Source organism: Anabrus simplex, chromosome 3, assembly GCF_040414725.1.
Source record: "Anabrus simplex isolate iqAnaSimp1 chromosome 3, ASM4041472v1, whole genome shotgun sequence".
Lineage (NCBI taxonomy): Eukaryota > Metazoa > Arthropoda > Insecta > Orthoptera > Tettigoniidae > Anabrus > Anabrus simplex.
The window spans coordinates 32,931,825-32,956,847 of NC_090267.1; the positions used below are offsets into that span (position 1 = coordinate 32,931,825).

The following is a 25,023-nucleotide window of genomic DNA, read 5'->3' on the forward strand; positions in this document are numbered from 1 at the left end:
TCACTCCAAAGGTCTCTGTGGCAAACATTCCAGTTTTCTTCTTCAAACATTGACAGTAACCTAATTGTAAATGTATCATGAAAACATATTTCAAGTGCCAGTAGAGAAATGATAACCTTCTTGCTATAAATTTACATGACAATAGCCTTTCCGAAATTTAACCACGCGAGAAAATATAAAACTAACCTCTAAATCAATTATGCATCTGCCATATCTTGAAGTGTATCCCATTCTTACTTAATTGCAGTATTTAGCATTAAGTTTGTTTTTTTTTTTTTGTTGTTTTTTTGTTGTTGTTGCTATTTACTTTACATCGCACCGACACAGATAGGTCTTACGGTGACGATGGGATAGGAAAGGCCTAGGAATGGGAAGGAAGCGGCCATGGCCTTAATTAATGTACAGCCACAGCATTTGCCTGGCGTGAAAATGGGAAGCCATGGAAAACCATCTTCAGGGCTGCCAAAAGTGGGATTCGAACCCACTATCTCCCGATTGCTGGATACCGGCCGCAATTAAGCGGGTGCAGCTATCAAGCTCAATACCATTAATATTAAGTGATCGTTTACTTCAGCTTTTATTTTTAAGTGTTAACAACTGGTATTGGACAAGTTATTTACGCATGTATTGAAACATGTTCTCTTTCATTTCCATTTTTCTTTATGGAACAGCAGTTAACGGGTGTTATTAATCGACTCCGACATTGCCTTCGAATGTCAATGAGAGAGCTCGTGGACAGAGAGAGGAAACAAAACCAAAGATGATCGATCACATGCAATATAAGCCTTGGGTGCATTAATGTCTGTAACGAAAAAAAACATGCACGCTAATCGCTCGTAATAACGGATGCGTCAGTGATAGGGCTATCGCTGTAACTGAAGGATAATGCACAGTTTAATATAAGAGTTTTGAAGGGACAGCCAAAAGCTGTCATTATAACCGGGTACTTGTTATGGCGGACTTCTACGGCATACAGGAATCATTTTAATGGCAGTCCGGTATTTGATATCCCCACAGTTGTGAGTCTGGGCGTGTGCGAGTACACTGCGACAAATAACCAGGCACAGATCGATGTTTTTGAAATTCATGTACATACATCAGAGTCTCTCTATCTATCTATATCTCTCTCTCTCTCCCTCCCAGTGGATGTTCAAAAATAGATTTCACATAAGTAAATTATGTGAACTACAAAGATTATATATAAGACACACCCTTAATTTCAGTGAAAAAATATTAACTCACATGTATACTTACCCAAAGTTCACGCAGATTAGGAAAACGTTTGATCATCCGCCACAGACTAAAGAACATCCAACCTGCACTTTCTATGCGCAGATATTCGATGTGAGGGTAGTCAACTGGGTTACCTTCCGTAAGCAACTTGGAACACGATAGGTGGGTTAGCTGCACAGAAAATATCACGTAGTTATTGAATACACAGGCAATTTTTGCAAGGCTATTTCAAATCTAAACTCTTTTGCATTAACAGTAAATTTCATTCAATACAACAGCACAAGCAAAAGCCAATTTGCATTATAACACTTCACTCCTACAGAAAGAAAAACAAAAAGAAAGAAAGAAAGAAAACAGTACATGCAAACCACTTCTGACAGAATGCAGTCTAATGAAATAATTTATTTTTTTAAGAAACAATACAACAAAAGGACTAATCTGTTGATGTTTAGTCAAGAACATATGACAACAATGATACATCCAGATGTTTTTATATATATTTTCCAAGATTACATCAGTTCACAAATTTTTAGTGACTTTCCAGATCCTGAATTCACAGGAATATTGCAAATAGCTCACATCAGAATCTGTAAAATGTCATGACCTCTGAATAATAGGGATGGTGATTTAGGATCCTGACAGAGACTTTTATGATATTCACTATGATGTTCTCTAAGATAGGGTAATGAATATCCAACCCCTTCAGGTGACTCCATGCGTATTTGGTTATACTGCTTCATACATTATTTTGAGTCATTAAATAAAGATAAATCTATGTTGGCTGAATGAAATGGCGATCACTGACAGGTGTCTTGTGTGACAGAGGGATGCTCATGAAGTTTAAAGGGAAAGTCTACATTCAGGTCATTGGACCAGCTCACATTTAAGGCTCCAAATGCTAGGCAAGGAAGAAAAAGCACAATCAGCAAATGCATTCCACAGAGATACAAATCCTGCAGTAGTGGTCTGTGGGTGTTACTCCGACCGAGAGAGTAGGCGATGAGCTTATGTGAGGATTTTCCAGTATCACAGCTATCAATGAGAAACTGACGGAGACACAACTCAGCTGGTATGAGCATCTAAACTTCATCATGATCCATATTGACAAATTGTGGAGTGTGAATGTGAAGATCAACACTGAACCAACCTGATCTATACAAGCACAGGGCTGGAGAAAAGAGGAAATCCTAACTATACTTGTATTCTCCATGAAGAAATTTTATGGATTTTACAATTACACTCTGTTTCCAGAAGCATGACAAATCAAGCAACATTTGACGGTCTTCACAATTTTGAAGTATTCTTCCAGCCATCCAATTGTTGTGATAAATATGGTTGAACCCACACCAGTTACAACTAGATTCGCCCAAGATTGAAGCTATGAACATTTTAAACATAGATTTTCATTCCATTTGTTGACTATTTTATCTCAAGATTTTTATGTCTCACTGTCTTTGTATATGTCTTTAATCTTTGTGTTTTCTTAACTGATGATGACCTCTAGTCTAGCTGGAAACATGTGTACCATTTCATTGCCCTGATTATATTGAAACGAGATGTTACGACACCAATGTATGCCATGCATCGTAATAAAATGACAAAGATTATATAGTAGAGAAATACATTAGAAGAAAGTACAGACATACAGAATTAAATAGGCCATGATTATGTTATAATAAAAGTACAGACATATAGAATTAAAGAAGCCATGAATGTGTCGAAAAGAATACAGACTTAACGAATCAAGTAAGCCATGGTCAGGAAGTAAGACATTCAGACCTATAGAATCCACGCGGCCGTGATTAAGAAAAACGCAGAATATTTTAAATTGTTAAAATGGAAAAGTGAACAATCACATTTTACGTTGAGCATCAGAACGAAGTTTTCGTGCGAGATTCAAGGAGGAAGCTGTTTTACGAAAGAAGATTTGATGAATAATTGAAAGAACGAGTAATATTATAAAGATATTACGCCAATTCTCAAATAAATATCGAGGGTAAAAACTAAAAGGAGAAGAAGAATTATTTAATTTAATTTCCGGGTTGAACAGTGTTGTAGTTGTCTGCACATCATGTACAGTTTGCCGACGTTTCGAATACATTGCAGTATTCTTTATCAAGGCGACTGAAATACCCCTACTCGATCTGAGGTAATCAGTCTCCCAGGCAGAAATTTACACTACTAGAGTGGCCCTGACCTTGGCCTTTTATATCCTAGCCTTTCTGGCTGACATAAGCCCTGGCTGTCTCGTGAGTATTCTGGAAGGTATGTGTCACAGTCAGGTAGTGGGGGCTTGCCCGTGCTGTTATGTAATGAGGTTCCGGCCCGTGTGTTTATGTTGTGGCCTGTATGTCTTAAACTATTAATGATAGGCATCCAAGAATTACTGATTTTATATCCTTCTTCTAAATTTATGTTGTTCGGATGTTTCTTGATTTCGATAGCCTTGCGGATTTTCCTTTCCAGATTCCAAGGGATAGCTGCTAGGATCTTGGTCTTGTCAAATGATATTCCATGCCTTGTTTCATAGGATTGCTTGGCTATCGCTGAAATATCTGTGTTTTGGTTCTTGGTGTGACGGATATGTTCTTTTAGGCGGGTGGAGATCAGACGTTTTGTTTCACCAATATAACAGGCTCCGCAGCTACATTCAATGCGATATACTCCAGGGGCCTGTAATTCTATTGTGTCTTTTCCTGGTGGTAGATAACGGGCTAGCTTCCGATGAGGTTTATAGATAGCTTTCATGTTGTATTTGTCCAGTATCTTGTCGATCCTGTCTGTAGTATTTTTTATGTATGGCAGTATCGCTGTTTTCGGGCAGGTCAGTTCTTCTTTCCCATTGTTTTCTCCTACGGCGGCCCTTTCTTTGTTCTCTTCTGATTTTTTAAGGACTCGTCGGATGTTATTGAGCGAGTAGCCATTTTTCCTGAGGGTTCTCGTGAGGTGTTCTTTCTCTTCCTCGAGGTGCTCTGCGTCAGATATTGCTATGGCCCTGTTCACCAGTGATCTTAGGACAGCCTGCTTTTGTGATGGGTGACGAGACGAGGCGTGTAGGTACCTGTCTGTGTGAGTGGGTTTCCTGTATACTGCGTGACTCAGAGTCCTATTGGAGTTGCGTTTTACTAGGACATCCAGGAACGGTAGTTTTCCGTCTACTTCCATTTCCATGGTGAACTGAATATTTACGTGTATAGAGTTGAGATGGTCAAGAAATAGCTGATCAAATTATTATAATTAAAGAACCACCTTTCCAATACACAAAATCCTTATATTTAGGATGAAACCATTTAATCACAAATTGGACATGTTTCACTCAACTTTGTGAGCATCATCAGCAATAGTTAACATAAATCATTGGTGGGTCAGGGCCCTGATCCTGGTGTATATCACAAAAGAATGTCTAATACACATTGATAAAAATATATAAATTTAACACTTTAAAATAATCAATAAGATTATTTATGTCTATTAACATCAAAGAAAAGTACAATAAGTTCCACCTTTTCAATACATTATATTATGTGACAGTTTTACGTTACAGTTAAACCTTCACATTTTTATACACTCGGGACCGGTTTCGACAGTGTACCTGTCATCATCAGCCAAGAACAATTAATCGAGGACAATAAACCTTACAATACTTCAGGTATGATATAACAGTGAATATAAAATTATACATTATCTATCTACAAAAAGGTGTAAACATGTCCAGATAAAAAATCACGATTTAAGAAAAATCATAGTCCTGTAGGGTGTACACTTATAAAATTTCTAATTAAAATAACGTGTTAAAAATCTGCTGTTATATTATAGCTATAGCAGGGATGTTTATAGGTGTAAATCTATGGAGTTTTGGCACTCAAAACATATAGCTATGTTTGACAAGTTAAATTGTTCAAACATTTAGTTAAATGGTGTTCCACTTAAAATATGTGATGCAGTTCAGCTGAGGTTATAGTAATATGTTTGTAGGCTTAATTTTGGTATTTTTAACACTCGGGACATACAGCCATGTGTGACAAGTTAAAAGTTGATAAAACATTTAGTTAATGGTGTTCCACTTAAAATATATGGTAAAGTTCAGCTGAAGCTACAACTTGGATTTGAGGAGCAGATAATTATGTAAAATATCAATATAAGTAGAAATGTACAATTTGAATGGGTCACTGCTTGTTGATGTAGATGATCAGAGAGTCCCATTAAACAATTATACATGTTGACATGTGGTTGTATATCATCTTGCTGAGAAGTAACAAAGGTCCTGGCTAAAATGGTGCTTGTAAATCTTATGTTGTAGGTTGTGATTACATAAATTGACTAGAAGGGATCCTGATCCAAGTCGGAACCTATAAGAAATAAAACGCGATATAAAGTTACCGTATTTAAGAAACGAAAGGAAGTTAAATTTCGCGAAGTATTGGTGAATGAGAAACTCACCTCAGGTGCCAAGTTGATGGTAGACGGAATGTAGTGGAACTGACAGGCTGAGGAGAGACGAGGCCTAGAAGGGAGCAGGGAGGGGCGGAGTTACTGAGTTAGGGGAAGGAGGCAACGCGGTAGAGGCGGGACTGTGATCAGGTGGGCGCGTGCGATGGTAGGGGAAATATGTAAGCGTGTTGTGTATTGTTTTGAAGATGGATCGATTTTTTGGTATTTTAAGAGTGTTCATTATTTTGATAAAAGTGTCAAAAAGTATTGTAGGTTTTTCGGAGAGATCGTTAAGGTTAAAATTTGGGTTATGGTATTGATCGAGTGAGATGTAGAATTGTTCGGTGAAATCGAGTATGGGGCCTTTGTTTATTATTTCAATAATGTCTATGTCGTTATTCATACCATAAAATTTATGTTTATAATCATGTATATGTTGGCCTATTCACCCCCTAAGCCATAAACGGGCCACTTATAATAGCTTAGTACATCGAGCATTTAATGTCCCAATGTCGAAATCAGACCTCAACAAAGAATTAAATACCATACGCAATATCGCAGCTCATAATGGATACAACAAGAATTTTATAGAAAATATAATCAGTAAATTCAGACATCGCCCAAAATCGAACCTAATTAAAGAAGCTACTAAATCGAAATCTTTTTCAACCTTTACCTACAACCGTAATATTTACAAAATTACAAATATATTTAAGAAACAGAAAATTAACATCTCCTTCAAAACTAATAACAGAAATCTAGATATCCTATACAATTCTAACTCAATCAATACCTCTAACCCTTCTGACAAATCAGGCGTCTACAGATTTCACTGTAACGACTGTCTCAGCACCTACCTTGGACAGACCGGTAGATCGTTCAAAATTAGATATACTGAACACGTAAATGCGATAAAATACAGAAAATTTTCCGCAATAGGCCAACATATACATGATTATAAACATAAATTTTATGGTATGAATAACGACATCGACATTATTGAAATAATAAACAAAGGCCCCATACTCGATTTCACCGAACAATTCTACATCTCACTCGATCAATACCATAACCCAAATTTTAACCTTAACGATCTCTCCGAAAAACCTACAATACTTTTTGACACTTTTATCAAAATAATGAACACTCTTAAAATACCAAAAAATCGATCCATCTTCAAAACAATACACAACACGCTTACATATTTCCCCTACCATCGCACGCGCCCACCTGATCACAGTCCCGCCTCTACCGCGTTGCCTCCTTCCCCTAACTCAGTAACTCCGCCCCTCCCTGCTCCCTTCTAGGCCTCGTCTCTCCTCAGCCTGTCAGTTCCACTACATTCCGTCTACCATCAACTTGGCACCTGAGGTGAGTTTCTCATTCACCAATACTTCGCGAAATTTAACTTCCTTTCGTTTCTTAAATACGGTAACTTTATATCGCGTTTTATTTCTTATAGGTTCCGACTTGGATCAGGATCCCTTCTAGTCAATTTATGTAATCACAACCTACAACATAAGATTTACAAGCACCATTTTAGCCAGGACCTTTGTTACTTCTCAGCAAGATGATATACAACCACATGTCAACATGTATAATTGTTTAATGGGACTCTCTGATCATCTACATCAACAAGCAGTGACCCATTCAAATTGTACATTTCTACTTATATTGATATTTTACATAATTATCTGCTCCTCAAATCCAAGTTGTAGCTTCAGCTGAACTTTACCATATATTTTAAGTGGAACACCATTAACTAAATGTTTTATCAACTTTTAACTTGTCACACATGGCTGTATGTCCCGAGTGTTAAAAATACCAAAATTAAGCCTACAAACATATTACTATAACCTCAGCTGAACTGCATCACATATTTTAAGTGGAACACCATTTAACTAAATGTTTGAACAATTTAACTTGTCAAACATAGCTATATGTTTTGAGTGCCAAAACTCCATAGATTTACACCTATAAACATCCCTGCTATAGCTATAATATAACAGCAGATTTTTAACACGTTATTTTAATTAGAAATTTTATAAGTGTACACCCTACAGGACTATGATTTTTCTTAAATCGTGATTTTTTATCTGGACATGTTTACACCTTTTTGTAGATAGATAATGTATAATTTTATATTCACTGTTATATCATACCTGAAGTATTGTAAGGTTTATTGTCCTCGATTAATTGTTCTTGGCTGATGATGACAGGTACACTGTCGAAACCGGTCCCGAGTGTATAAAAATGTGAAGGTTTAACTGTAACGTAAAACTGTCACATAATATAATGTATTGAAAAGGTGGAACTTATTGTACTTTTCTTTGATGTTAATAGACATAAATAATCTTATTGATTATTTTAAAGTGTTAAATTTATATATTTTTATCAATGTGTATTAGACATTCTTTTGTGATATACACCAGGATCAGGGCCCTGACCCACCAATGATTTATGTTAACTATTGCTGATGATGCTCACAAAGTTGAGTGAAACATGTCCAATTTGTGATTAAATGGTTTCATCCTAAATATAAGGATTTTGTGTATTGGAAAGGTGGTTCTTTAATTATAATAATTTAATACTCTGAACTCCAATACGGTTGAAAAGAAAAATGAGATTTGTAAATTGTAAAATAGCTGTAGGTTATTGCTCCCGTGAGGCCAGATTACGAATGTGTCGTCCACAAAACGGAGAAAACATTTCAGTTTCAGGGTAGATGTAGCTAAGGCTTTCTGTTCGAAGAGGATTTCATCGGGTCTGCCTACGGCGCGCAGGAAGTGCACGCTGATAACCACGGCGGTCGCATGCTTTTGACTCGCCACCACAGGCAGGACGTCCCACGAACCATGCCAGTTAGACACTGACGAGCGATGAACTGACAGCGTGGGACACAAATCCAACTACGAGCTTTTTAACCGCAACAACTTTAATATACGCTATTGGAGCTAGAATTACCGCGGCTGCTGGCACCAGACTTGCCCTCCAATGGATACTCGTTTTAAAGGATTTAAAGTGTACTCATTCCGATTACGGGGACTGGCAACAGACAGGTACTGAAAATTAAAATGATATAAAATTGCCAGCCCTGTTCTACCTTATAAATTTCTAGGCATTTAGTGGTTTAACTTCACAGAATTCAGGGAGATAGCCTAAAGCAGGCTTAGGACCTGTCAGACCAAAATTTCCAAGTACTCAAATCAGGGATTATATGAACCTGCTGAGAGGATGGAAGTGAAGACACTTGAGGTCATTGGGTGAAGGGTAATAAGGGACAGGTTTAAAGACTAAGATTTCCTTATTAGTTCATGCCCTCCACTACAGTCTTGCCAAACTCCCTCCACTCCCAACCTGTACACACCAAACTGTTCTGTGTCAGTCGCTTTGTGTGTGGTACTGTAGCAATATGGCTGACTTTTAGCAATAGGAATTTAAGAATAGAGAACATGCGTCTACAGTAGTGATGAGAAACCTTGTGCCTTTGTGGCACCAGTGTACACAGCTCTAGTCAATATACCAAAGGCACTGGCTGCGACACTACCAGTACCAATGCTTTGGAGTAGCCTACTTCAGAACTGCACAGTTAATTTAGCATATGTAGGGGAGTACAGTAGACTTGCTGCAAGTCTACGTTATAATGGTCTACGGCCATGAGTGGGTCACTACACAGTTTCAACTAGTTTTCTCAGAACTACAACAAATGGACTTTCTTTATAATTTCATCACTCATTTATTACATGAAAATGCACAAGAAAATATGTGCATCATAAAGAAGATAACCCCACAAAGGACTAGTATGAAGTCTATCCACTATCACTTACAGCTAAAGGTAAGAAACGCAGTAGGAGTAAACCTGTAGAAGACAACACAAGGTGCACAGCACGGCATACCTAGCTTCACTCGAGACACCTTGGACAATGACAATGGCAAGCTGGCACAGGGAAGACAAGCACAGTTCTGTTTTCATGCCAATGCCATTCTTTACGCAACAACCAGAGTTCAGGAGACACGATAGGGTGTTTCTGCTCGTGCCACTAACAGTGTTCTGTTCAGGCACTGGCTTCAAGCATACCTGTACTATCTCGGCTGCATCACAGCTATTCCCCAAAGGTATTTTGTTGCTACACATATAAGAAACAGAAAATAAGGCTTTTCTGTTATTTTAAACATTCACGCTCTTCATGCGCTCAAACCTTCATGTTAAACTCCTCGCAGATTACTTCTTCATGCTGTGCCACTTGCACGGTGATATTTAAAATACTACCACCATTCTTTTTGTGCCAGCCCCAGCATCATGCAAAAGCATGTATTCTTTACCATCGGTAGTCCGCAACTTCAGCCCAAAAAACTTTCCTTGTGACAATTTCTTGAGCAAGATTTTCAAATTCTTGCTGTCGGTTGATGCAATAGAGAACAGGAATGAAGCATTTGATTGCTTTTCCAACTAGCCTAACAGAACTTTCCAGATAATCAATTGCTGGATAAAACAATTTAACTGTACTAAGATTTTCTCTGTAGAATGAGCAGGTTGTTCCGTATGTGGGAAAAATACATGCATCTTCTCAACACTACATAAACAAAAACACTAAATGTCTGAAATTATAGCACAAGTGTCATAAATGACAGAAATATCAAAAGATACACACCTTTGGTAGATGCTTCAATATATGGCAGAGATGAATGTCACTTAAGCGAGTATCAATAACATTGATAATCTTCAGATTTCTCATCTTCTTAAGACAGGTATAGATGTCGGCTGAAGGAAGCCAGTAGCAGCTGCTTAGATCAATACTGACAATATTCTCATAGCGCAATTTTGGAAGAAAGAAGTTCTTCAACCCTGCACTGGTCAGCTGAAGAGCGTACGAGAAGTTCATCTTCCTAAGTATTGGAAAATTAAGATCATTGAATCAAACAAGTTTATGAACAAAACTATTAAAATTCTATAAAATATGCAATGGTTATTCATTTTTATTCAGATGTGCCTAATGTTTTTGAACATCAAACGTTATCTATTCCACTATTCTGCTTGCTATTTCTTCTGATATACAGTAAAACCTGTCCTCAGCGGAAACCCAAGGGACTGGAATATTTTATGGTGTATACAGGATTCTGGTTCATAAAGGTGGTTAAAAAATAACACAGAAATCATAAGTGCACACCTGTGTTAGAAAATCCAGTAGTATATTTATATGATTTTGTACCGTAGTAGATATGTAAAGACACTAAATCACAGGCTTACATACACTAGTTCATTGGCACTAACACAAATCTGTTCTTGTTCAGAACCACCTTGCAGTGCACAGTAGTACAGTACATACACTTACTTAATACACGTTGCATGTTTTATAGAGATAACACCAATAGCAATATTGTACAGTACTGTCATTTACTTCTTCCAGTAATCCAGATTTGTACGCTGGACAAATCTGTCCCTGGTAACACGGTTCTAAATTAAAATACGGGTACGGCAAATAATGTTGACCAATTCCACGTCATTTTTCATTAGCAAAATAGACTGAATGTTCTTTATGGCTGATACAGTATGTTGGTAGGAATTCACATTACATGAGCCATCTTCATCATATTCAATTTTGTCTTCGTCACCATCAATTTTTGTTTCTTTTTCTTGGAGGTGATGGATGATGAACTCTTTGATGTTTTTTAATGCTGCCTCTGCGTAAACTTCTAGATCAATAGTGATGTAATCATTTGCACTAACATGACCATTATTACACTGTTCGAGAGTTTGTTGTAGCAATCAGTACCTCGACCATCTTAGATCCATTTGAAATGCACATGTACTGAAAAGGGTTAGGAAGGAAATATAAATATTTCTTCTGTTATAGTCGCAAAATTTCCTTTCGTTTCCGCATCAGACAGGTTCCACTAAATACAGGTAAACTTAAATGAATATTAAACCATAAAACACAGGAATGGGAAAATTTTCCAATATGGGCAGTTTCCCGGTTCATAAAGGTTCCGCTAAAGGTAGATTTTACTGTGTAATCTGATGCAGTGTTCTCCCTGCCATTTTTACAGACCACCCAGCTAACATAACATTGATATTGTGTGCTAGTTTTATAACAATAATACAGTACATTTTTTAAATTATTTGTGCTCCAAATTAAAACAAAAATACTGTAAAGCTGTTTATTTAAATGATAAATCAGCATTATTGCGTCTGGATTAGCATGGAATCGCATGCGAGCACTCGATTCCACATGACGTCACAAACACATACGGTAGTCCGCACCAATCGAGTGGTAAGTACGGGTGTTAAATGGTTATGAACGAGCAGCTTAACAAAATACTCTGTTATGTCTTGTTCGTGATAATGACAGTAAAATAGTTCAATTTTGCAGTTAATATTTACCTGTTAAAGACCTATGGGGAATAAAATTAAACTTTACCAAATTTGTTTGTTACGTAATATCCCCCCCACGGCTACTCATTCCTGCTACCTGGCTGACGAAAATTTCTGGGGAGAACACTGTGATGAATGTTCGAGATTACCATGCAAAAGCGAGCAATAATGTAATTTTAATGGGTGACACTAATGCAGTAGTAGGCAAAAGTAGTGACGAAAACGAAGTGGCAAAGTTTTTCAGTGTAATTTTTCTTAAAGCAACCTTCTCCTTGTGATGATATTTTTGTCTTGTGAACCATAAACAATACCAGTGCAGACGTGTTTTAATATGGGCCTGAATTCTGTCTGATTTTCCCATCAACATCACAATTTCTTTCTGAGGGAGAGTTACTGTCAGGTACAATTAATACTGCAAATACAACATTACTTAAGGTTTTATAGTGGAGAAGAGCAGGGTAGAGGTCCTTCATTCACAATGAATTTCACAACACTTATGGACAGAAAAAGGAAGTGACGATCAAATAAGTATCACTGGCAACTCCTAAGTATTGAATCGAGGAGGGTTGTGAAGTAATGCTGCTTGGTTACTTTTTTCATCAAAAAATATTGTTTTCATATTGATGTTGCTTTCCCGTAATAATTTCATCTTTGAACATAATACCACAATCGTAAAGTGAAATCCGTAATAATTATGGACAATACGTAATAGCTGGCACCTCTGTACTAACTACTTTTACGGTTTTGGGAGACACGCAGGTGCTGGAATTTAGTCTCGCAGGAGCTCTTTTACGTGCCAGCAAATCTACCAACACAAGGCTGATATATTTGAGCACCTTCAAATACCACTGGACTGAGCCATGATCGAATCTGCTAAGTTGGTGTCAGAAGGACAGTGCCTCAACTGTCTGAGCCACTCAGCCAAGCCAAAAGAGAAATTAATAGAAGGCTAAGGGAAAACAACATAACCAACAATAAGGTAGATTCAAGGTGGTTGAAAGCAAGAGAGGCTGTTCGTAATGTGACGTTCAGAACTATAATAATAATAATAATAATAATAATAATAATAATAATAATAATAATAATAATAATGTTATTTGTTTTACGTCCCACTAACTACTTTTACGGTCTTCGGAGACGCTGAGGTGCTGGAATTTAGTCCCGCAGGAGTTCTTTTACGTGCCAGTAAATCTACCGACACGAGGCTGTCGTATTTCAGCACCTTCAAATACCACTGGACTGAGCCATGATCGAACCTGCTAAGTTGGTGTCAGAAGGACAGTGCCTCAACTGTCTGAGCCACTCAGCCAAGCCAAAATAGAAATTAATAGAAGGCTAAGGGAAAACAACATAACCACCAATAAGGTAGATTCAAGGTGGTTGAAAGCAAGAGAGGCTGTTCGTAATGTGACGTTCAGAACTATAATAACAATTGTACCGGGCGGTACACCTCCACGCCGCTAATTCAAATGGTGCGCCAGTTGAAACTCCTCTGCTGGAGGAAGTCTGAACTTTATTGACGGTATTAATTTTCTACTTTCTCAGAAGATGTCACTACCTATAAATTTTGGAGTTTTAGAACTGTGTCATTTTTGATGTGTTTTTGTTTTGCTTGAAGTAAGAAGTGTGAACTTTCTCTTCTAGAGGACACTACTGAAGAACTACAATAGTGCACCCTAGTGCGAAGAAAAAGAACTGTTCTTTGGAGAAAATTTTATTTCAAAAGTTTGTTCTTTGTTAAATTTCTTTCAGTCATTGGTTAAGTTGGCAATATTACCCCTTTCTTTCCCCTTGTTTTAAATCTAGCCAATCCCGAATTTCTGAAATTAATTTTCCACCAATAATGTGTTTCTTCTTCATCTTGTGTAGGGGTTTCTCTTTATTCTCCAATAAAGTGATTGTGGGCGGGTGTTCTCATTCCCCTAACGCCTAGAACCTTCCGCGAGAGTATATAAACTGCTGATTTTAGGGTCTCTGCGCCACTTCTGTTCCATCTTTCAGTGTGTAAAGTACATAGCAGGGGGCGGGAAGCGCCTCTTTCTTCGGCAGCGGTCAACAACAAGGTAATGGCCAATTAATAACTTCTTTCTTTGCTAGCTCAGCAGTTTAACTCTCGGGGCGGGTCCGAAGCTTTTTCCATTATGTAACCTTCCTTAAAATGTAAAGAAACTTGTATCTATTTCATCTTTTAAACTGCATATTGGGATAGAGAGTGCTTAACCCTCTCGAGCTCCCAATCATATTGTTTTGAGGTGAACTTATTTTTCTCAACCTATTCTTCGTTAATATAATGTAAATTGTTCTTTTCTGAAGTCACCTCTGTAGTATGGGATTAGCCCTTGCATTAACGGCCTAGTGCCAAGTAGGTTTTAAATAAAGTGTATTAGGAGTGCGGAGAGCCTCCTTTCAAGTTGGTATTTTAGAGGCCATATAATTAACCTTTTCTCACTTAATAGGCCTCAGTAGATTGGGTATTTTACCCCTGTGTTTATGTCCGTTGAGGACAGCTTGAAGGTGGAGTTTGGTGTGGCCTGGGAGAGGCTTAAATTTGAGAGCGAGTGGCTCTTTTCCGGAAACTGAGTCTTGTATGCCTCGAGGAGGCTTTACGGTGTAATTTGGAGCAAGTGCTCCAGGGTTTGATTGGGGTCTTCTGCCCCGTTGTTGAAATTTGTATATCGTAAAGTTGGGCTAGTTGCTCAAGAATTGTGTTTTCAGGGCTCGAAGCCCAAATCCTGTAAATACTGTAATTGTACTTTGTTGTCTTGCTACTCCGTACCTGCCATTCTTGTTATTTCTGAATTTTGGAAAGAAAATATAACCTTGTTAAATTTTACATTTAACTTTAATTCCGTAGTTGGAGACCTATTCACACCCGCACCTTCTTTCACCTCTACCTACCACGGAAATCTCTGTAGTATGGGATTAGCCCTTGCATTAACGGCCTAGTGCCAAGTAGGTTTTAAATAAAGTGTATTAGGAGTGCGGAGAGCCTCCTTTCAAGTTGGTATTTTAGAGGCCATATAATTAACCTTTTCTCACTTAATAATAATAATAATAATGTTATTTGTTTTACGTCCCACTAACTACTTTTACGGTCTTCGGAGACGCCGAGGTGCTGGAATTTAGTCCCGCAGGAGTTCTTTTACGTGCCAGTAAATCTACCGACACGAGGCTGTCGTATTTCAGCACCTTCAAATACCACTGGACTGAGCCATGATCGAACCTGCTAAGTTGGTGTCAGAAGGACAGTGCCTCAACTGTCTGAGCCACTCAGCCAAGCCAAAATAGAAATTAATAGAAGGCTAAGGGAAAACAACATAACCACCAATAAGGTAGATTCAAGGTGGTTGAAAGCAAGAGAGGCAGTTCGTAATGTGACGTTCAGAACTATAATAATAATAATAATAATAATAATAATGTTATTTGTTTTACGTCCCACTAACTACTTTTACGGTCTTCGGAGACGCCGAGGTGCTGGAATTTAGTCCCGCAGGAGTTCTTTTACGTGCCAGTAAATCTACAGACACGAGGCTGTCGTATTTCAGCACCTTCAAATACCACTGGACTGAGCCATGATCGAACCTGCTAAGTTGGTGTCAGAAGGACAGTGCCTCAACTGTCTGAGGCACTCAGCCAAGCCAAAATAGAAATTAATAGAAGGCTAAGGGAAAACAACATAACCACCAATAAGGTAGATTCAACGTGGTTGAAAGCAAGAGAGACTGTTCGCAATGTGGCGTTCAGAACTAGCTGCAAGAAAACCATGGGTCATGGGTGAAATATTGGAAAAGAATGAAAAGAAAAGGAAATGTAAATACAGGAAACTACAAAGAACCGGAGAACGAAGTCCAAAGATTATTGCAAACCATCCACTTCATGATCTGCATCGATAAATTAATCAATAAATCAAGCACAGAAATTGTTCCACCTAGTCGATACTTTACATTTTGCCTTTGGCAAATTTAATTTACAAGTAGTACAGGTTTCATTTAGATTGACTGAACATCATCATCTACACTTTTTGGTTCAGGTAGGAATTCCTAAAAGTACAGAGATATATTATTCCAAGTGAATCTTAAAACAATCTCTGACATATTAAAACGTTTTATGAATTTTTACTTAAACCAAAAAGTGTAGCTGATGATGTTCAGTCAATCTAAATGAAACATGTACTACTTGTAAATTAATTTTGCCAAAAGCAAAATAAAAAGTATCGATTGGGTGAACAATTTCTCTGCTAGATTTGTTGGTGTAAAGATTATGCAAAGAAGCTAAGAGTCAATGGTATGATGAACAGATGTGGAAGAATGTATTAAAAGCAATAGGACAGATAAAGCTTACACAAAGATGAAAAAATGTCCCCTAAGACTAAAACCCCTTGTGCACTTGTGAGGAAAAACAGTGAATGACTGGTGGATCTATGAGAATGGCAATGACGGAAGTAGTATATTGAAGAGCTGCTTAGAGGCGGCACAAGCATTCCTGATTACACACCAGTGGAAGGATATCTCCAGGGACTGACGACATTCCAACAAAGTGATGAAAAGTAGGAGCAGAAGCCCTTATGAAGAAAACTGTACCAACTGGTAAATAAGGCATACAATACCAGAAGATAGCCAGAACACTGCATGCCTATCATAATCCCTATACTAAGAAAATCCAATGCCCTGGAGTACAAGAACTACCATACAATGAGCTTCCATCAGTGGGGCCCAGAACTTCATGCATTTGCATGTTTTTTCTTAGGGCTAAAAAATGTATGCTTATACATATATTACATGTACAAATTATGGATTCTTCAGTTATTTGAACATGATTTTTATGGTGCATAGTACTACGTATTTTTGTGATTTTTATAAATGCATCATATTTCAATATTTTAGTGCTTATATGGCATATTTTAACGAGTTTCCAGTTTTTTAATTTTGTGATTTTGTTCAAATATTATAATGCCATATGGCATATTTTAACAATTTTAAGGCTTTTTATTTTATTTTTTCATATGTGTCATATTGACAGTAACATTGCATACGATGAAGCAACTCATCACATCCTGATTTGATGTCGTACTGTGAATCCCATCTTGCATCATCCTTCACTGCTTTGGCTGGCCACTGGCAGTAGTGTTGTAATTTGCAACGGTGATGTGAAACGGTTGCGTACCAGACAAATTACTGTATATTAAGTTACACGTAACTTATAAAGTGTGTGTTAAAAGTACTTTAAATGCCAAAAGTAAGACCACCTTCAAGTGATAAATTAACTAATTTACAGGAGTTTGCAGGTGACTTAAAATCTATAGATAATAGGGCAATGTTCTTCTGTAGAGCATGTGAAAAATATGCAGGGAGTTTTCAAGTAGTTAAGCACATAAACACAGCAAAACATAAGGTGAATTTAAGCAGAAAAGTGGCAAATAAAGAGCCTGTCCAAAAGCAACTAGTAGGGTGTTTTGGACGTAGGGTTACAGAATTTTCTTATGACTTGTGCCAAGCAATTTTAGCTGCTGATATTCCCTCATGGAAAAAGAATAACCCCACATTACAATGTTTTCTTGCCAAATACACTCAACAACACGGGCCTGAAGAAAGCACATTGCACAAGACTTAGGTAGGACATTGTTATCAGTACAATAACGTAATCTCAAATTTACAGAATGAACTAGCAAATGAACGTGTGCGATTGTCTGTTGATGAAACCACTGATTATGAGAGCCGTTCTATTGCTAATAATTATTGGTGCCTTAAAAAAGGAAAAAACAGACGATGCCTTCCTTGTATGTGAGTGAATTGCCAGCCACTATAAATGTAACCGTGACCCAGTGTGTGAAGGATTCCTTGAAATCTGGTATCAAATACGACCAGCTATTTTTATTTGTTACAGACGTAGGTACTCCCATGGTAAAATCAGGACAAACACTCAAAGGTATTTTTCCCACTTAATTCGTATAACTTGTTTAGCACATGCTCTTCATCACATCGCTGAGACAATAAGCAAATCTTTCCCATTGGTAGATCGATTTGTGGCCTCTAAAAGAAGATCATCTTCGAGAGTCCACTTCCTCCTGTGTTAGTGTTAACTCATTGGGGAATGCGGCTGGATGCAGCATTGTATTATGTTCAGCAAATAGAATGTCAAAGAGGTTGTTGATTCATTCCTAACTTGCCATTGTAGCAGTATCCAGCGATGATCACAAAACCCAATGGGAAACTTTTCTGGTCTTCTTTAAATACAATATTTATTTTTTATTTATTTTTTATTGTCTCTAGGGCAGTAGTAAATCGAGTAGGGTTTGTTACCATCACTAAGCCATACGCTCTGTCTAATATCACCAAATTTTTTCATCAGTCCCCTGCCAGATAGCTATCATACAACTTTCTTGCATTAGTGTGACATTCCAAAATGTGACAAGGCAACAGCTTGTGAACTCAGCGCTTAAGCCACTTTTTCTAATTGCAGGACCTTGTTGATTATGGTGTTAACTGTTAAAACAGGCATCCCCAACTTATGTGCAATAGTCCTTTGGTGGGTACGGTTACCGCCTGAGACAAGGGCCATCACTTTCCTCACCACTTCTGGTGTACGACTGGTGGCATGTCATGGATTTGCCTATTTTTTCCAAATTAAGCCCAGTCAGCCTTTGTCTTTTTTATTCAATACAGCACTGATCCCATTTTTTGATATCATGAAAGCATGTTTCTGGCACATTCCTTGGATTGTAGAATAAGTATATTTAGCATCAGAAAGGGCTATTATGTACACCTCCCAGTAAGGGTCAATCTGCTTCGGCATCGTTGCAGCTAATGTCACAAAACTCTACACACACGTTCTCAGTACTGACGAAAATCATCACTCACTGTTCTGACATAACAGTGCCACCAGCGGCCTTCAAGCTCAGCACCAGATATCCTGAACAAACTTTTGTATACTGTGGATAAACGTGGACACTTAACTCCAAACTAACAAGTCGTATTCAGACATTTGAAATGTGGTATTGAAGGTGCCTGATCAAGATTTCGTAGACAGATCAAGTCACAAATGTACTCTTTTTTTGCTAGTGGTTCAACATTATACTAATACATCGTAGGTTTTTGGCAAAGTAATAATCCAACATTTTCTTTTCCTCATTGAAGATTAAGGCAGTCTATATCGGATTCTCAATAGGCCTACTGCATAGTCATAGTCAATTTACTGTCCCTTCACAAGTTCTCATTTCAGAATATGAGTGCTTGGATGTAGCAACTAGATGCAACGACACACAGAAGATTATGCCATACTTAATTATTACAGTAGGCCTAATACGTTAGTTAAACGGCAAATTTCTTGGGGCACGACTCTTACCTTTAAGAAATAGAATTTAACTCGCTGCAGTGTCCAAAAGGTTGAAAATCACTGATATAGAGATTCACATTCCTCCTTATTAACTAGGCCTAGTGTTTTTGCAGTTAAACTCAGCAATCAAGTCCAACTCAACAAATATAGATCTTCCCTTAAAGTGGCCTCGTTTGGGTCCAACTATACATGTACAAGCAACTCATAGGCTCATTTTCGTCTGCCTCTGCATGCTCAAGCACATTCAACATTTCAATAAAAATATTTATGTTGTAGCCACATGACTTTCTATTTTCAATGTTGAAAGAGGAAAGGCCAGCGAAAGACCAGCAAATCAAAGACACTGCTGCAAATAGGTTTATTAAAACGATATAACAGAAAAATGAGAAGTACTGGAAAAAGACAGTGCAATGAACAAGACACAAACTGCTGATTAACGGGACGTTTGAATTAACATGAGATGTTCACATGCTTTCCTAAAAAAAAAAAAAAGACTCACTTACCGCACTAATTTCTTTTCGTTTAAAATCTGGCTAAATCGAACACATGTCAAAGATAAAGCTATTTTATCAACTCCAGATAGGAACAGGCATATGTGTATCAAAATTTCATCACTGAGGCTCAACAAGGCCATTTTTCACAAATATATTACAAACAGTTCACAAACACAGCCGTTAAGTCCCTATCTAGCAAGTTATCTGGCTCGAAACCCGGCTACAGCAACATCGTACCTCCATGCAGTCAAATCATAACCTGCTACATTTCCAGTACAGACACAGTATTTTTAAACTAATACACGACTTCCACAATAATGTTTATAATAAATGTTCGATACAACATAAAATGTACGTTCATTATATTTCTTATTATAAACACCCCGTTAAGTGCGGTATAAAAAATATTGCACTGCTACATTTCCCGGCTGACTAATCGGACACCACCTTAACACCACGTTTCAACCACATTAAAAGCGCCAAACGTGAAATGTCAAAACTTTTTATAACCTCACAAATACCTCAAGGTTAGCCAACAGACATAGCACCGCATAGCACTAATTGTACGAAATTGCCACGAACAATGACTTCCGAGTTCACAAAGAAGAAGGAAGTCGACATTGGCCACACTGAAAAATGACAGACAGATGAACTCAAAATTGCGTCAATGTATTTTGATTGAAACCAAATACAGTATATAGAGTACTGTATTTGTTGAAACTTCAGCGTTTTGAGAGGTTTTTTTTTTCTTTTTTTCTGGTATGGATAAGATGAATGAGGTTAAGGGTTCGTCTTTACGATTCGAATGCCTTTACATCATCTGAGAAAAGTCAGATTTTCTCTTCTTTAGATTAATGGAATCTATCGTAACTAGTATGGAAAAATGAACGGTGAAATATTCATTAACTATTCCGGTATATGTCGTCTTTGCTTGTTGCAGAACGGTGTTATGTCAATATTTCAGGACAGCTTGAGCAATGATCATAACCAGGTTTCACTATTGCAAAAAATCATGAACTGTGTATCAATTCGGGTTAGTATGAATCCTCATTGGAATTACGCATGATTGAATCAAGATAATTTGCAATGTTCCTTGTTAAGGATTTTAATTTCAGCTGTTGTTAATGTAGATCAAATTTCATTTTCTAGGTATTTGAAGGTGATGGCCTACCAACATTAATATGTCAGCAGTGCTGCATGCAGCTTGATCAGTTCTTTGAATTTAAAGAACTATGTAAAAATTCTGATTCCACTTTGCATCACTATTTGAGTAAACTTCAGTCCGCTTCTGAAGTTTCAGAGGTAAGACAGTATAATGAAAAATGTCAGATAGACATGGACTCTCATAAGTTGACAGAAAACCTTGACAACATTGCTGACAGTTGCATTTCTTGTTAAGCCGCTCTTCAAAGAGAGATGAGAAGCCCCTCTTAAAAGACTTCGCATTATGACTATAGGAACCTAAAGAGCCTGATATTGCTTACATTTACTTGCATCAGGTTCCTCTCAATCATCTTCCGTATCGAACCTCTATTCTCCTATTCCTATTCTCTACCAAGCTCAACAGTTTTAGGTTTGCAAGGTTCAGTGGTGCAATGTTAGGTTTGCAAATCATAGGAAGTCTTTTATTTTCCCCAGATTTTAAGATTCTCCAGTTTCTTTACCTAATATTCTCATTGCTTAAGGGATAAGATTCGTTCCATTTCTTCTTCGAGGGATAAATAATCTTGATGATGATGATGATTGTTGTTTAAAGAGACCTAACATCTTGGTCACAGGCTCCATGACTAAATGGTTAGCATGCTGGCCTTTGGCCATAGGGGTCCCAGGTTCGATTCCTGGCAGGGTCGGCAATTTTAACCATAATTGGTTAATTCCGCTGACACAGGGGCTGGGTGTATGCGTCGTCTTCATCATTTCATCCTCATCACGACGCGCAGGTCGTCAAGTCAAAAAGACCTGTACCTGGCGAGCCGAACTTGTCCTTGGACACTCCCGGCACTAAAAGCCATACGTCATTTCATTTTGTCATCTTGGTCACAGAGGCCATGTGGTTAAGGTCACACAGCTGTGAGCTTGCATTTGGGAGATAGTGAATATGATTCCCACTATTGGCAGCCCTGAAGATGGTTTTCCGTGGTTTCTCATTTTTTCTCCAGACAAATGCTGGGGCTATACCTTAATTAAGGCTACAGCCACCACAATACCTTCCCTATCCTAGCCCTTTCCCATCCTTCCGTCGCCAAAACCTTCGGTGTGTTAGTGCAACATTTAACAATAGCAAAAGAAATGTAGGTCATCAAAACCCAATGGTAAAAGATGAAATGAAATTATGGACTAAAATTTAAAATTTACCCACTAATAGATTTTTTAATATAATAATGACGAAAAATGATTATGAATTTAAAATAGTCTAATTTAAAATCTAATTCACAATACCTTATTTTCTTTAATATTAAATAAAATAAGACACTGACATAAAAGTAAGATTGTTTACATATATTATTCAACTTAAAAGCTAAAAATACATTAAAACAAACAGAAAATACTTTAAACATAGTTAAAAGCAGTGGCGTATACTGAAGGCTACCAAGGCTATCAGTGAAGCCCAGACCTCAAATGCAAGCGATAGAAATCTAAAGCACATTATATTGTAAGCGTCTGACACATTGTTCAATTTGCAAACCTTGAAAGCAGTGAGAAAAGATGTCGCACGTATTTCTGAGAACAAGACTTCGGAGACTGATATTGCAGCCCAGACTCTCGTCTCGCTGCCCTCGATACGCCTCACGCGGCTTGCTGCTGAATGCCTACAGGCGCGGGGACCGGCGGAGGATAGGTGTGCTAGGCTTTGGTCCGTCAGATCGCCACTGCTAACTATCAACCATGCGTTAATCATCGTATATACTTCCTCACCTCATCCTTCTGACTTAATTATATAGATAACGGAGTGCTGGTATTTCACTCCCGTTTACTTCTACATCCTTGTAGGAACACACTGCAGGCCTGCTGTTATAGGAGTAATACAAGGGAGTAATATAGTTTTATTTTTATAGGCAGATCTGCTAAAATGAAATGCAATCTTTCAGGTTTAGTGTTCTATTTTGTTGATTGGGTCATACACCACCACTTATCTTCCGAGGAAGATAATTAATCAGTGAACGATGGGTACGATCGCTGTAAAATTCAACATTTGTTATTTAACGATTATGATGATGTGTTTCTTTGTGAGGAAAGCAATGGCATACTACCTCACTCCTCATCTTGCCTAGTACGCCTCATTTTGGTGGTGCTATTTGAGGATCCAACCAGCCTCTGGGCTGATGACCTAACAACATGATGTGTTTAATAATAATAATAATAATAATAATAATAATAATAATAATGGTGCATGGCATCTGTACAGGCTTGGTGACCTAATGAGGATAAAATAAATGGCGAAGACATCATAAACACCCCGTCCCCGAGCCAGGGGAATTAACAGTATGAGGGTGTTGATTCTGAAAACTGAACCGGGGCCGTCAGACCAAAGGCAAGCATTCTATCCATTTAGCCTCAAAGCTGGACTTCACTTTGCTAAACCTTAGGCTACCAACTCGATTGGTCAGGTATTGAGTGTTAGCAGTAGCAGAGGCCAGGGCAGTAGCTTGTGAAGCAGCCTTGACAACACAACAGGATTTTCCGTTGGCTATTGGCTGCAGCTCAAAACGCTTAAATATCGTCGCCGTAAGACCTATCTGTGTCGGTGCGACGTAAAACAACTAGCAAAAAAAAAAAAAAAAAACGCTTAATGCTTGACGTTCCCTAAACCAACCGTCGAAAAGGGGTAACCTAAATCTAGTGGTAGCCCATGTCTTGATACCAGCATATGCCATTGGTCAAAAGAATAAGGGCATAGTTCACAATAAAAGAAAAGTTTAAAAACTTAAATAAAATCTTCACTTTTAAAAACGATACCACAGGCCACTATCCCTTATAAAACAGATGACTAGGTCTATGGACTGCTCATCATCTTGTAGAATGAGTGAAATGGCCATTGGAAGTTTTAGACTATGGTGCAGATCGACCAGATCTGCGCTCTCCGTAAGGATGTGCCTTATGGTTAGGTGGCAGCTGCAAGTACACACTGCGGAGGTTTTATCCTTTCAGTAAGTAGGAATGTGTTACTGTACTATGGCTGACATGAAGGCAACATAATACCCCTGCTTCTCTCTGGAGATCCAAAGGGAAGTCTTCCATACCTTTGTTGTTCTGTTAATCGTTCTCAGCGTATTGGAAAGACAGGTGGCCTGTCGCTCCTCCTCCCATAAGGATATTAACAAGCTGAGAACGTATATCCCTGGCAGGAGCCTTGTAAGGCAATAAGGGCAATGTGACTGCCTTCTGGGCAGCGTGGTCAGCTAACTCATTTCCTGCTATACCCACGTGGCTTGGAAACTATAAATGTAATTCTGCTGCTTGCTTCCCACAATCCAGCCAGCAGATCATGGATATGCTGCACCAGAGGGTATTGTGGGAAGCATGTATCAGTAGACTGCAATGAGTTCAAGGAGTCAGTGCATGCTGACGTCCATTGAACAGCATGTACCCCAGAGCTTCGAAGATTGCTTAAAGCGCAGCTGTGTACACACTGCATTTTTCAGGTAGAAAAAAGAGAAACCTGTTATCATTAACAGTGAATGAACAGCCCACTCTCCCTGCTACCCTAGAGCCATCCATATGCAGCACACTTGATCCTGGATACCGGTTTACAACAGACCTGAAAAACCTTTAATATATGGAGGTGTCAGAGTTGCCCTTTGGGCCGGTGTGCAATTTTAGGATAATGTCAGGTAGAAGTACTATCCATGGAGACACCTTACTAGATGCTCTTGCAAGACAAGGAGTTGAAGGTACTTCAAACATTCCATAAATGCCATCCAGGCATATTCTAACTGGTTGCGTAACCCATGAGTAAGCAGCATACAGCCAGCAATTCTTGTTATGGAACACATAAGGATAGCTTGTGTGAATGGAATCTGTCGTAGATTTGCAGCAAATGACAACTGCACTTGCTTGTGTCTTAAGTGTAAAGAAGGTATACTGGACTCGGCAAGCAGGCTGGCTGTGAGACCCTGAAAATGGTTTTCCGTGGTTTCCCATTTTCACACCAGGCAAATG

General features: G+C 38.2%; 2 protein-coding genes across 4 annotated transcripts in view; one reads left to right on the top strand and one right to left on the bottom strand.

The window, feature by feature from the left end:
- Positions 1 to 20,360, bottom strand: part of LOC136865944 (uncharacterized) — a 142,013-nt gene extending 121,653 nt beyond the window's left edge. The window contains exons 1-3 of one of the 2 annotated variants that reach the window (XM_067142505.2): positions 20,101 to 20,360; positions 10,317 to 10,551; positions 1,255 to 1,404 (exon numbers count right to left, since the gene is read on the bottom strand). In XM_067142505.2, coding sequence (XP_066998606.1) covers positions 1,255 to 1,404; positions 10,317 to 10,547 — 381 coding nt within the window. In that variant the 5' untranslated portion in view covers positions 10,548 to 10,551; positions 20,101 to 20,360. Of the gene's footprint in view, positions 1 to 1,254; positions 1,405 to 10,316; positions 10,552 to 19,872 lie in introns of both variants that reach the window. The other variant, XM_067142504.2, reaches the window with a different exon arrangement.
- A 269-nt stretch (positions 20,361 to 20,629) lies between these two features.
- LOC136865945 (gastrula zinc finger protein XlCGF57.1) overlaps positions 20,630 to 25,023 on the top strand; it is a 62,970-nt gene continuing 58,576 nt past the window's right edge. The window contains exons 1-3 of one of the 2 annotated variants that reach the window (XM_067142508.2): positions 20,630 to 20,649; positions 20,804 to 20,896; positions 21,013 to 21,165. In XM_067142508.2, the coding sequence (XP_066998609.2) occupies positions 20,638 to 20,649; positions 20,804 to 20,896; positions 21,013 to 21,165 (258 nt within the window). In that variant the 5' untranslated portion in view covers positions 20,630 to 20,637. The other variant, XM_067142507.2, reaches the window with a different exon arrangement.